The following is a 12,988-nucleotide window of genomic DNA, read 5'->3' on the forward strand; positions in this document are numbered from 1 at the left end:
GGGCCTTCCTGCTTGTTAATTATGTGTGGCTTGGCCATCTTAACCTCTTTGTAGCTCAGTTTCCCAACAGCAAAATGGGAATAATGGTAGCGCCTGCCTCATGCTGTGGTCCTGAGGATTTGAGAACATTTGTAAAGCTCTCAGTACAATGGTGGGCATGATAATGCTTGCCAAATGCTAGCCATTATTATTGGAAACGGTCGTAATGCAGAACCTTGCTGCACGAGTGTGGTCCAGACATCTACTGCAATTATCAGCTGCAGGCAACGTTGAGTATGTCATGCTTTGTCATTCCAGAACACTGAATTTTGTCCACTTCTTCCCATTAAGGGCCTGAAACTTTTAGTAAGGTGACCAGGTGGTGCTGAAAGTTCAGTGAATAACAGTCATACTCCTATTTCCTGGCCTGGTCTCCACTGGGGCCAAATACTCATTCAAAGGCCAAGCCCGAAAGGAGAGTCAGTCACAGCAGACAAGGCCCCTTGCCCTCTTGCCTGAGCACGTACCTGCTCTCCTGCGTTCAGCAACTTCCCAGTGTCCTTCTGGGAGGTCGAAGTGTGCAGACACAAATTTGGTCTGACTCAAAATTCAAACAGAACTTGTTTCCCAGTAATCAGTTCCAGAAGTACACTGACTTCCTGACCCTTTATGATGAAACTTTTATATATAAGCACATAAGGGAAATATTAATGCCCCTTAGTGGTTTTCATTTGTGCAGCTTTGGGGGATGTTGTTTAAAACATTGGTTTGCCTTTAGGTATAAAATATCCAGTTAGGAAGAAATGACAGGATGATAGCCTCGATTCTGGAGAGGGGGACTTGGCAATCTGTCCCTCTTGCATGTTGTCTGTCTTTCCCCAAGGTCCAGAGATGCTGGCTCTTCTGTTTGAGAGTTTGTGTTCTCAGCTGCTGTCTCTCTTTATACATAAGTTCAAGGCAGTGCTCTTTATCTCTCTTGTAACATCTTGGTTGTTGGGGGGATACATGAGTTTTTCCTTGCTGTTTCTCAGAAGCAGTGAACTGAGGTTCTTTAATGGTTTGTTTTCTTACCTGCCGCTCCTGCTAAGGTAGGAGAAATGCTTCCTGAGGTTTCCTGCTCATCATTGCTGCATACTAATTCTGAAAAGAAAACTTGGCACCCAGAAAGCAATTTCGGGAGAGTATGCTTTTCCACGCCCTTACAACTCTTGTGCCTTTGCGGGAGGAATGCTTTCTGGCAAGGAATCTTGAGTAAAGAGATGGGCAAAGATGTTTAAGGGGGTCTGGGTTTGGAGGAGAGGTCTGGGGAAGACCTAGGTGACCCTGAACGTTTACACACCAGGTGCCTGAGGAAATGGTGGGGAGGTACTGCGGTCCACACCAGCACACACTCTTCCCACAAAACTGAGATTGTTTCTTTTTTCTTTTTTTTTTGTGGTACACGGCCCTCTCACTGTTGTGGCCTCTCCCGTTGTGGAGCACAGGCTCCGGACGTGCAGGCTCAGTGGCCATGGCTCACGGGCCCAGCCGCTCCGCGGCATGTGGGATCCTCCCGGAGCGGGGCACGAACCCGTGTCCCTTGCATCGGCAGGCGGGCTCTCAGCCACTGTGCCACTAGGGAAGCCCCTGAGATTGTTTCTTAGATGTCAATTTAGTTTTTTACAATTGGCTCCCACTCCTCAATATTTCTGGCTCTGATGAAAGCTGTTTCTATGAGTCATGTCAATATTTTCTTTGATATTTGTGTGTGTGTGTGTGTGTGTCTACTAGGCTGTGTAGAGATTTCCTGAATTTAAGAGCATTTTCTAGGACTGCCCCTTAACTAGCTGTGTGCGTTCCTGACCAAGGTTCTTAAGCGACCTCAACCTTACTCTTCTTAATTGCATTGGGAAGGGTTTGGACCAGGTGCTAAGATTCTTTCTCCCTCTGCAAGTGTTTCTTGGTGAAGTGTGAGAAGGAAGGACCCTGGAATAGCATTTGGGTGAAGTGTGTAGGTTGTTGAATTCTTAAAAGGCTGCCAGAGCTTTGTGGTATTTATTACTAGGTTTCCTCTTATTAATTTCATTTTGTTGCTTTGGCACCTCAGCCCAGGCACTACTGGACCCAAGTTTTATACCAGGTGTTTCCTTCTGACTGAACATTCCCTGAGGCAGATTGAATATGTTAATGTTTCATAAGTCAGACTTTCCAGCTCCTCAGCACTGCAGCGTTCTTGGCTGACTTCCTGCTCTCTTAATATTCACTATTTATTATCGAGGGTCTTCAACTTGGAGAATTGGATCCAGGCATGGTTTTGTTAGAAACAAGCATTACTGTGGTTGGAATATCCTGAAATTAAAGAATATGTGGGAAAAATGTGGTTGCAGATGTCCTGCTTGGCTCAGTGAATTGCCTGCCGGTCACACTCCCATTTAAATTTGACTTTTAAGTAGGCCGCTTTGGAAAATTGAGCGAAGCCAATTTTCAGTGACTTTCCCACCCCCCCACCCCCCCACCCCCGAGCATTTCTTTCCTTCTAATAATGTTGCATATTTTACTTTGTCTAGGATTCTCAAGAAAGCCATGTCTGACAAGATGTCTAGTTTCCTTCATATCGGAGACATTTGTTCTCTGTACGCCGAGGGATCGACCAATGGATTTATTAGCACCTTGGGGTAAGAGCACTTGGTTTCTTGTGTGGCAGGATTGGTTTAAGACATCATAACATCAGCTTAAAAACTGATTTTTCTAGGACAAGAATGTTTCCATTTTACTGGCTTTTCCAGCAGTGGTTGGAATCATGAATATCAAATCTCACGTTAACCAAGTATAACATCTTACACAAAAGTACTGTTTTCTTGTCAGTTCTGCAAGAGTGAAACATCATTAGTTAGGACTCTGTTAATTCAGAATTTATTATAATTTCCTCTTTTTTCACATGTCAAGGGGAAAGTGTTAAGTATATGGGATGAATTTTAAGATTAATATTTACAGACCCCAAGGAAGTGCTTTAGCTTCGTAAGAGCTCTTATTTTTAAATGGTGACTTATTTGTTGTACAAGCAAAGACCAGAACTTATCAGATGCTTATCTCTCTTCTTCGAAGCAGAACTTTTCCTACTTCAAGTTGCTGTGTGCATCTGAAAGTTACAAATTGCACAAAGTTCTTTAAATCAGATTCTTGGTCTTTTGTGCTTTCTTCAGTTTTTTTTTTCCCCCAACTCTTAAGGGTATAAATACATTCCCTAATGTACTCATTTGATTATCTTCTCCCTTCTTTCCCTACTCCTGTTGTCTAGAAGAGGAAATGAGAGGTGAATTAGCCCCAAAGGCAGACACAAGCAGAATGGGGAGTGAAGATGGTTAACTGCAGAAGAGTCACAAATGGCCTATAATGTCTTTGCTGGAAAGGAGTAGTGGGTGGCATTGTTGTATTTGGCGAGAGCTGATCTCAAATAGATGGGGCGAAGGAAGGCAACAGCTTCTCATTCTTACAGCAGCCAGAACCTTCCTTTTAATCATACTTCTTAAAGTATGCTTGTTCTCTGGTATTTGTGCAGAGTGAGGACTCTCAGGCTCTCTTTCAGTTACTCCAGCCTCAAAGAGCAAGTTATGTCAGGTAAAGAATTCTATCGCTCAACTGGACCTCTCTGAATAAAGATTTTATTTTCAAGAGTCATCTGATAAAAACAAGTCATCCACGACTGCCTGATCACCAAATCAAGTGATTTTTTTTTTTTTCTCAGTCCTTACCTTTTTTTTTTTAACTTCTCTAAAGACCCACCCTTCACATTTTACCTTCTGTGGCTTTTGGCAAAGAGCCCTGCTGCTTTGCCTCTCTGTTGTCCCTTTTTTCTTCTTGGCTGACTCCTTGCTTTTTCCATCCGTGGTTGAATCTTGAGTCCTCTTCTTATTTTTCACCCATAACAGCACCAATAATAAGTAGGAATGGTAACTCCTTCCACGAATCCTATGGGTGTTTACAGCTCAGTGCTGCGTACTGTACATACACCATCCCTTTAATCCCCAAACAGCTTTTTACAGTGAGGACTGTCGTTATGGCTATTTATGGGGGCAAAACCTCTGAGCATCAGAGAGGTGAAACCACCTGCCCCGGGGTTTCACAGTTGCGAAGACTCAGGACTCTAAGACCAGCGCTCCTAACGGTTGCCCTTGACAGGGCAGACTTTTCCTTCCTGCCTTTGCTGACCACCCCTCTCTGGCTGAATTGGCTCACCACCCTCCTAACTGTCTGCCCAGAGCTCTTACCTGGATGCCTTGTTAAACCTCGACCCCACTCTATGCCCCATCCCTCCTCTTTGGCCCCAGTTTCTTTTAATGGTGCCACTGCCCTTCCAGTCACCTGGGCACGCTTCCTGTCACTTGCTCAGTCTACTGTGCCAGCCCCTATAATGTTAATACCTCCTTTTCTTCCAGAACATCTGTTCTTAGATTTCGTATGAAGTGCAGAGCTTTCTATGCGTTTTCCTCAAGTATTATGAACAAATTAATGATAAGGTCTCCCCCTTTAACATGAGGATGGCTCTTGTATGAATTTTGGGCCCTAGTCCTTCCTTTAGATGAATATTTTATTCCCTTGGTTCCCTGCACATATTTGAGGATAATTGGTATAAAAATGGATTTGGAAAATAAAGTGTGACCTTTTTCCTTCTCATATTTCTTACATTTATGGAGCAGCAGTCTTGGTTGATGATGAGTGACTGCCAGTTTTTGTGGAATCAGCCTCCAGCTCCATTTATGTTGCCCAGTTCCACTTACATAGATGGTGGTTACCTCCAAATGGCTTTATTGACTCACTGAACTTTAGAACTCAACTAGGACCTTGGACAGCCCAAGCGTATGACATGCACTGTCAGAGAAGTGCTTCTGAATCACCTGCAGAACTTGTTAAAAATAAAGGTTCTTGAGTCCCATCCTGGAACACGACTTTAGGAGGCCTGGGGAGGATGGGCACCGGGTATCAATATATTTAAAACACAAAAAGTCTTAGGAACATCTGCCTACTTGAGAATCCTTGAGACCTACTCTTCGATTTTACACATGAAGAAACTGAGACCAGGAGGAGTGAAGTGATGGAGTTAGCGTCGTGCTGCTAGTAGGTGGCCGAGTGCCATCTACAATTCACTTTCTTCTAGCCTAGGCTGGGGCCCTTTCTCCTACCTCTTCCCGCTTGTTTGAGAGCTTGATGATAAATTAACCCAGTCCTGCATTGGATTCCAAGGCATTCCCCCCGGCCCCTGCATACACATATTATATTTGATCTGGTGGCATTACCTTATTTATACTCACAGAGGCTCAGTGATTCTTGACTTTCTGCTCTTGATTTTTGCATTACAGTTCAGGCTGTCACCACACTGTCCCTCTTGTTGATGCAGAGGGCTCTTGTGTCTTGGAGCTGAAGGAGGCAAATTGCTGGTGGGACACTTTTGATTCATCCACCAAGTAAATACTGAGCACCCAGCCTGGACAGGAAGTGTGCTGGCCCCGGGCACCTTCTGGGCCACAAAGCCGGCAGATCTCTGCCCTCGTGGAGTTCGTAGCCTAGTGCACCATTTGTGTTTCAGCCCAGTGATATTGGGGTGACAGAGGAGAGGCAGAGAGGGTCTGGGGCAGGAAAGACTTGAGGGCCTTCATGGAGAAGATGGGGGCTGAATCAGGGTCTTGAAAGACGTGCAGGACTTTAGGAGTTGTCAGGGAATTTTGGAGGAAGGAGCAGTAAGATTTAAGGCCGGGTATTTAACGGTACCTTGCCTTTGGGATAAGACACAGATTAATGGAAGAAACCCTGGAAAACCATATTAACTGGGAGCAAATTCTGTGGTCACTTGGAAAATGAGCCAATCTTACTGATACCACTTTTAGGAACTTGGAAAAGTCAGTTAAACTCCTCAGAGCTTCAATTTCCTCATCTGTTCAAACAAAAATACTGTTTTAAAATCGGTTCTTCTAAAAGCATTGTACAAGTCAGATTGTTCAGTTGGGACTTTTTTTTTTTTTTTTTTTTTTTGCGGTACGCGGGCCTCTCACTGTCGTGGCCTCTCCCGCTGCGGAGCACAGGCTCCGGACGCGCAGGCTCAGCGGCCATGGCTCACAGGCCCAGCCGCTCCGCGGCATGTGGGATATCTTCCCGGACCGGGGCACGAACCCGTGTCCCCTGCATTGGCAGGTAGACTCTCAACCACTGCGCCAACAGGGAAGCCCTCAGTTGGGACTTTAAACACGGGGCCTTTATATATAATTTGGGGCTGGTTATCTATCTGTAATTTTTGCACTAGTTGCTTTTGAAGCTCCAAAGTCCTTTCTTACTTCGATGCTTTTGTACGTGGGGTTCCCTCCCCCTGAAAACGCTCCCCTCTTCTTCATCCCCCACCTTGACTTCAGTTTCCAATAGCTCCAGTTTTCCCTCTTCCACCAGCAGCTTTTCAGATGGCCTCAGGCACAGTTAGTTTCTGGCTGTATTTTGTTCTCTTCCCTTACAGCCTTTGGTTTATATTCTTGTTATCAGTTTGTCTTTGTGGCTCCTGCACAAACTAGCCTTGAGCTCCCTAAGGGCAGGGGCCTGGCTTCTACTCATCCTCACATCCCAGGACCTAGCTCAGTGCCTGGCATGGGGTGGGCCCCTCAGCTACCGTTGGTTGAGCGCGGATCCCTTGCTATGCCCCCGACTTGAGCATTAGTGCGTGCTGTGCTCACATCTCTCGTGGCTGCGGGTAAGAGAAAAGAGCCACAGAAAACAGTAGCTGAATGTGTCCGTTGCAGAAGCAGAGTCTTGGGTGTTTGGATGAGGTTTAGCTCCCTACATAGGAAACCTCTAGTGTCAACAGTTCCCTGGCAGGAGAATAGGGCAGCCTAAGTTTTGTGCAGGAACAGCCCTGAGTATTTGAGTTTTGCATAGTGCTTAGGGTTTTATTTTCTTAGACTCGGCTTGGTACAACATTTATCTTTATTTTCTTTGCAGCCTGGTTGATGATCGTTGTGTTGTACAGCCAGAAGCTGGGGACCTTAACAATCCACCCAAGAAATTCAGAGGTAAGTTGGTGACCTTCCCAGAGCGGGTCCCTTGACTCATTTGAAAATTCATGAAGTGTGTTGCTCTGTGTGGATTTAGTTTTTTTTTTAAAGCAGTCATAGGTTTATTTGCTTACATATTATTTAAAAGTATGATACCAATTTCAAGCTTTCTGACCTCTTGAAAATGCATAAATAAGTTCAGTGTCAAGATTGGGATGGCTTGTATTAGGGCCTTCATTTGTCTCTTGAATACATGTTGGTAAGTGCTAATTCAGTTTAAAGCCTCACACTTGTGCAGATATGGCCAAACAAACGATTTCTGGATTGAGTCACAAGGAACAAGTGTTATTTCAGCAGATCTTGCTGTCCCTTTGGGGGTTTGATATCCTTAGATACCTTGCCTTGGAGTGAGAAGTTCTCGATTGTTACTTACTTTTTGAGTTAAAAGGCATAGGTGGGACGGCTTTCTTGCTGGTAGCCTAGCAGTTTTGTCTTTCTTAGTAGGCCTCTTGCGTTTGATGCCTTCCTTGGAAGGTAGCTTCGTTTATTCCAGGAGGTGTTTAAAATATTGTTGTTATCTTAAAGTGAGAAACTTTTTTTTTAAGTTTTTTGCTGTTGCTGTGGTTAGTAGTGGTTCTCAGCTCTGGCTGTGTAGTAGAATTATCTGGGAGAAATTTTAATTAAACGGCTGCCCAGGGCCCCACTGCAGCCCAATTAAAGAATCTCTTAAGGTTGCAGCCTAGGCAGTGGCATTTTTAAGGCTTTCCGTGTGATTTTTATATGCAGCCAGGGCTGAGAACCCACTGGGTTAGGTATTTGACTGATGGCTTCAGTCCCAAAGAGTTTAAACCTTGCTGTTTGCAGATTGTATCCTTTGAGTTATAAGTTCTCATTGTTAGGTGATTTAGAAACTGTTTGAGTTTTTTGGATAAAAGCTAAAGAAATTAGAATAAAATAGGAGGCAGACGTTCAGATGGGGAGAAACCATTTGGAAGACGTTCAGTGTTGAGCTGCATCCAGTTGGCATGAGTGTGCCAGCAGAATGTTTTCACCTGGGGGGTGCTGGTGGGAGACTGTTAAAAAGAAAAATTGTTGGCGTGGGGCTTCCCTGGCGGCGCAGTGGTTGAGAGTCCGCCTGCTGATGCAGGGGACACGGGTTCGTGCCCTGGTCCGGGAGGATCCCACATGCCGTGGAGCGGCTGGGCCCGTGAGCCATGGCCGCTGAGCCTGCGCGTCCGGAGCCTGTGCTCCACAACGGCAGAGGCCACAGCAGTGAGAGGCCCACGTACCGCAAAAAAAAAAAAAAAAAAAAAAAAATTGTTGGCGTAAGCCTGATGTGACAGGAACCTGAGGTTCCTGTTGCCTCTGTTGCCTTTTTCTTCTCAGTTCCTGTTCCATGTCATCTTCCAAAACAGAATCCTGAGTGCAACAGAAAGATTGGATTCAGTGATCCTAATCCAGTCACTCACTCATAGAATTAATTCCCTCCTCTGAATTATATAATGTGCTGCAGTTTATCTTTTAAAAGAGCCAAGAGTGATAGACTTGAGCCAAGAGTGACGGACAGATAATGTGCTTAGGGCTCTGCAAGCATTTTTAGCTCTTGGAGGGTTCTGTTCTCCCTGGGAGGGGATTGAAGCCCTCATAGGTAGAGGTTTAGCACCTTGTCTGGAGTCACAGAGCTGGTGATGGGTGCAGTAGGAGCTGGGCTTGTCAACTTGGGCTGCACAGAGAAATCACCTGGGGGACATTCAGAAATATCACGTATGAGCTCCACTTCCAGAGATTCTCATTTAATTGGGCGTTTGAGATATTTTGAAAGCTCCCTGGGTGAGTCTTCCGTGCAGCCTAGGTTAAGAACCACTGCTAATAGAGCCTGAGCTATAAATTCCCGGCTTTACTACGTAGCAGGGAGCTGGCCCACACGTTGCTTTTGCAGCAGGGACCAAGCGAAGGGATGAGAAGCTTATTGCTTGGGTCCGATGTGAGCTCTTATCCCATTCTACACCCAGGCTCTGGGAGTTGGGAAAGGAAGCTGAGAAAGATGTTACTGTACTGTACAAAGTTAACCAGTGGCTATTTGAATACAGGTTTAGAACGTTAAAATAAACAGGACCATAGCCAGGGGAACTCGGGAGAGATACATGTTTTCCTGGCACTAGGGTAAAAGTGCCTGCTGCTTAGATGTATACCTGGTGGCTGATTGAAAGGGATTGTTCTGAGATAAAAGTGACAGTCCGAGAGAGGCCATTTAGAAAGAACCAAATTCCATTTATGGCCTGGCCTGGTTCTACAGGTGGTCACGTGACAGTGACTTAATTTGTTGACTGTCTTTTCCCATAAATTAAAAATAAAGGTTTCTAGGTTGTGAGGTGCTTTGTACTTGTGGGAAATCTGGTTCAAAACAAGCTTTGCTGCAGGCTTTGTGAATGTAGGTCAGGGCTGCCTAAATTCCTTGTGGTGAGCCGGAGGTCCTTTGCACACAGGTGAGGGGCCCAGGCCCATCTCCCTTCGCAGCCACTGCCATGCCAGGAAGGTCTCTTCCACCTTGGAACCCGGGCGACCTTTTCCAAAGCAGCCTTTCAGTTCTGGTGTAGCGTACTTTGAAACATTTTCCTCTAAAATGAAGAGAAAGATCTCTCTTTAGAAAGGGATGACTGCCTCTCCAAATACTAGTCTATTTTGAAGTTGAAGTCATTTTGATGTTTAGAAATGGTGCATAGGGCAGTTGGGCAATTTGGAGGCATTTCTAGTCCATTTCCTTGCTGTGCCACTGCACCTCAAAGTTTAACAAACACATATGGAAAAGTGAGGTGCTGGCAAGCGGCCGCATAGGATGATGGAGTCTTTATCCAGGCAGTCAGCAGAGCTACATTTAGTCATTTGGGTTTGCTGTCGCTTCCATTGTTTCCTTGCCAAGTTGTTTCCTATATTGAGAACCATCATAACCTGTTCTTAAGTAAATGGAAGCCAAAGGCCTATTTATCTAATACTCCCTGTGGCTTCTGACTTTGGGTTTTTCATTTTGTGAGCTCCTCTTGAAATCTGCTACCCTAGTGGTTAATAGCATAGGCTGTGGTATCAGGCTTCCTGGGTTCAAATCCAAGTTCTACTCATTCTTAGCTATGTGACCCTGGACAAATGGCTTAACCTCCGTGAACCTTGGTTTTCTCATCTGCAAAATGCAAGATGGTATTAGCCCCTCCCTCATAAGGTTATGGTGACGATGAAATGTGTGTTCCGCATTTAGTACTGAGGGAGCCTGGCCCTTAGTTAAGGGCTCAGGAAGCCTTAGTTATCCCTGTCTTTTTGTTCCCAGTTCTTAGTACAGAGCCTGATACTCATATATGGTGGCAGAAGGGAAAGGAACTATATGTGAATTCTTATATATGGTTCCACTTTTTGTCTTTAAATGCTTCTGTGGTTAGGGGTGTGTACATGGACCCCGTGGGCCTAGATTTGAGGCCCAGGTGTTCCCATATACAAGCTGAGTGATCTTGATAGATGACTTAAATATCTAAGCTTGTTTCCTTACTTATGCAATGGGGGAAAAAGAATTCCTTCCTCATAAAGATAATAGGATTGAAGATAATATGGGTAAATAGCCAAACAGAGTAGTTGGGTACACAAGGCTTGCTCAGTGACTGGTTGAAACTACTGAACACACTTGCTTCTTTCTGATGAGTCAAAGTACATTTCCAAGGGAATTGCTTTTTTTGTGATTCCTTGGACTATATCTCCTGCCCCTAACGTTGTCTGTAGGAAGAAAAGATTGGCTGCACATCTGTTTCACATAAGCCAAGGCTTTTTCATTATCCGAATGAATATTGGACCGTGTCCCTGCCCTCTAGGTGATGAGAAGATCTGAGATGTAGAATAATTGTTACTTTCGTCCTTTTGTTAATGTGGTACCATTTTAAAGCACCAGTGTCCATAGAAGGGAAGGCAGAATCTCTTTTCTTCCTGATTTGTGTTGCTTTGCCCATAATCTTAAAAGAATAGGGAAGGCAAACATCAGATTGAAACTGGGAATAGAAGCTTTGTGGTTAGTGATTTCCTTTCTCTATGTTATCTTTTCCTTTTCACTCCCACCCATCCCTTCCCCCTAGTAAATATACCGGCATCTTCTGCAAAGAAAAGATGGAAACTAACAACCATCGTCCATTTTGATCCTAGAATCTCTGCTGTTTTAAGTATAACCTTCAGCACTGTTCGAGTGGAAATAAGAACTGGGGCTTCTGGGAAATAAGATAGGCTTTGGTGTTGATGCGGTTTATTGTGTAATCTCCTTTTTCAGACTGGGGCAGTGGTCCAGTTCTTGCCCTCAAAACTTGATCTTTTCCATTTATGTCAAGAGGCCAATCTTGGCCCCAAATCCTTGATCTTGTACAGATGCTATCATATCAGTGTCACCAAGGTGTGAGAGGTTTTTAACCTTGTAGTTGAACCTTTACTTTCAGAAGAAAAGCTGTTTGAAAGAAAACTCACAGTGGAAGATGGGGAGGAATTTAGTTTGGGCAGGGAAAGGTGAGGAGAAAGGAAGCGTTCTGATGTCGTTCAGTGCTTCATGTGGATTGGGGAAGAGCTCAGAGATCAGGCTGAAAGTGTGGGTGTTTTAGGTAAGTATCGCCCTTGTGCCCTGTGCTTCGCCTTCTCCCCTAATCAAGTTGGTTTCAAGCGTAATAATCCACTAGGTGGATGTATTATGAAAATGAGTGTTCAGCTCAACAAGCACTGAGGTCCTACTGTGTTTCAGCTGCTGGTTTTGGTGATAAGGGAAGGCAGGATGAGTTGAACACAGTCCCCCTGGCTTTTTGAGAGTCTTAAGGTGTCTTGCAGAAACAGACCCACATTATAAATAACAGTAGCCGACAGTAATAGAGCATTTAGTTGTGCAAAGCATTTCCCGTGGATTCTCTCTTTTAGTCTGGTAACCTTCCTGTGAGGTGTAGGTATCAGTGTTCCCATCATGCAGATGAGGAAATTGAGGCCCTAAGAAATTGAGTAACTTGCCCATAGTCACTTAAATGTCCCTTCTTAGAATGATTATTATCATTACACAAACGTTTATTGGTTGCCTCCTGTGCACCAGCCACTTGTGTCCCAGGGAGGAAAGATAGAGACATTGACAAGGAAGTCAACGCCAATACACCGTTAAAATTTTTCAGGGCTGTGTTGAGAGTAATTTGTTGTCCACGTGACAGCTGTTTATATGCAAGTAGAGGCCCAGCAGGTGAAATATCTTTCTATAAAGTAGGAAAGTTGCCCCTGTAATCTAGTAGTTTGTTGGAGCAAAGTAGATGATGACACTTTTCACGTGTTCTCTCTCCTTGAGGTTTGCCACACCTTCTCAGCCCAGGGTGTGTCTGTTTTACCCCTGATGCCATTTTGGCTGACAAGGTTGAGGATCTGGCCCAGCATCACATGATGTGTGAGTGTCAGAGTCAGGCCAGAACAGTCTTGCAAAGGCCTGGACCCAGTGGTTTGTCTTCCCTCTGCCCTATGGACCCTTCCCCGTGTAAAGCACAGAGTTCCTTCAAGCCGTGTCACCTGCAGTCTCTAAATGGGAATGGACTAGGTTATTACTTTTCTGCTGTCTGCCCACACTCTTTCTAGCATTAAGTTAGGACCATATAAATGAGGAAGAAAGCCCACTGCAAGATAGAAAACCACTTGGACCCTTTACCTTAATGCGTTTTTAACAAGGTGTGGGGTACTCTGTCTGTGACCTGCAACATTATTTGAATCCTATTTGTAATGCAAATGAGGGTCTGGTCTGGGGCAGTATAACCCTGCCTCCGGGCATCTCCTGAGTAACATGTTGGCTGAAGACTCCTGCTTGCTCAGCACGTGTCCCCTTTAAAAGATTGACAGCCTAGGAATCATGGTCTCAGGATGATACTGGGATGAGGAGTGTGCTGGTTGGCGGTGACAAACCACTCTGGGTCTGAAGCATGGCTGTGAATTTGAGGATCAGACTTAGGGTCTTTTCATTTTTT

At 44.8% G+C, this 12,988-nt stretch overlaps 1 protein-coding gene across 6 annotated transcripts in view; it reads left to right on the top strand.

The window, feature by feature from the left end:
- Positions 1-12,988, top strand: part of ITPR1 (inositol 1,4,5-trisphosphate receptor type 1) — a 319,623-nt gene that overhangs the window by 22,463 nt on the left and 284,172 nt on the right. For all 6 annotated transcript variants that reach the window (XM_067755266.1, XM_067755267.1, XM_067755270.1 and 3 more), the window contains exons 3-4: positions 2,526-2,633; positions 6,937-7,007. In XM_067755266.1, the coding sequence (XP_067611367.1) occupies positions 2,542-2,633; positions 6,937-7,007 (163 nt within the window). In that variant the 5' untranslated portion in view covers positions 2,526-2,541. The remainder of the gene's footprint in view (positions 1-2,525; positions 2,634-6,936; positions 7,008-12,988) is intronic.

Source organism: Pseudorca crassidens, chromosome 10 (assembly GCF_039906515.1).
Source record: "Pseudorca crassidens isolate mPseCra1 chromosome 10, mPseCra1.hap1, whole genome shotgun sequence".
Lineage (NCBI taxonomy): Eukaryota > Metazoa > Chordata > Mammalia > Artiodactyla > Delphinidae > Pseudorca > Pseudorca crassidens.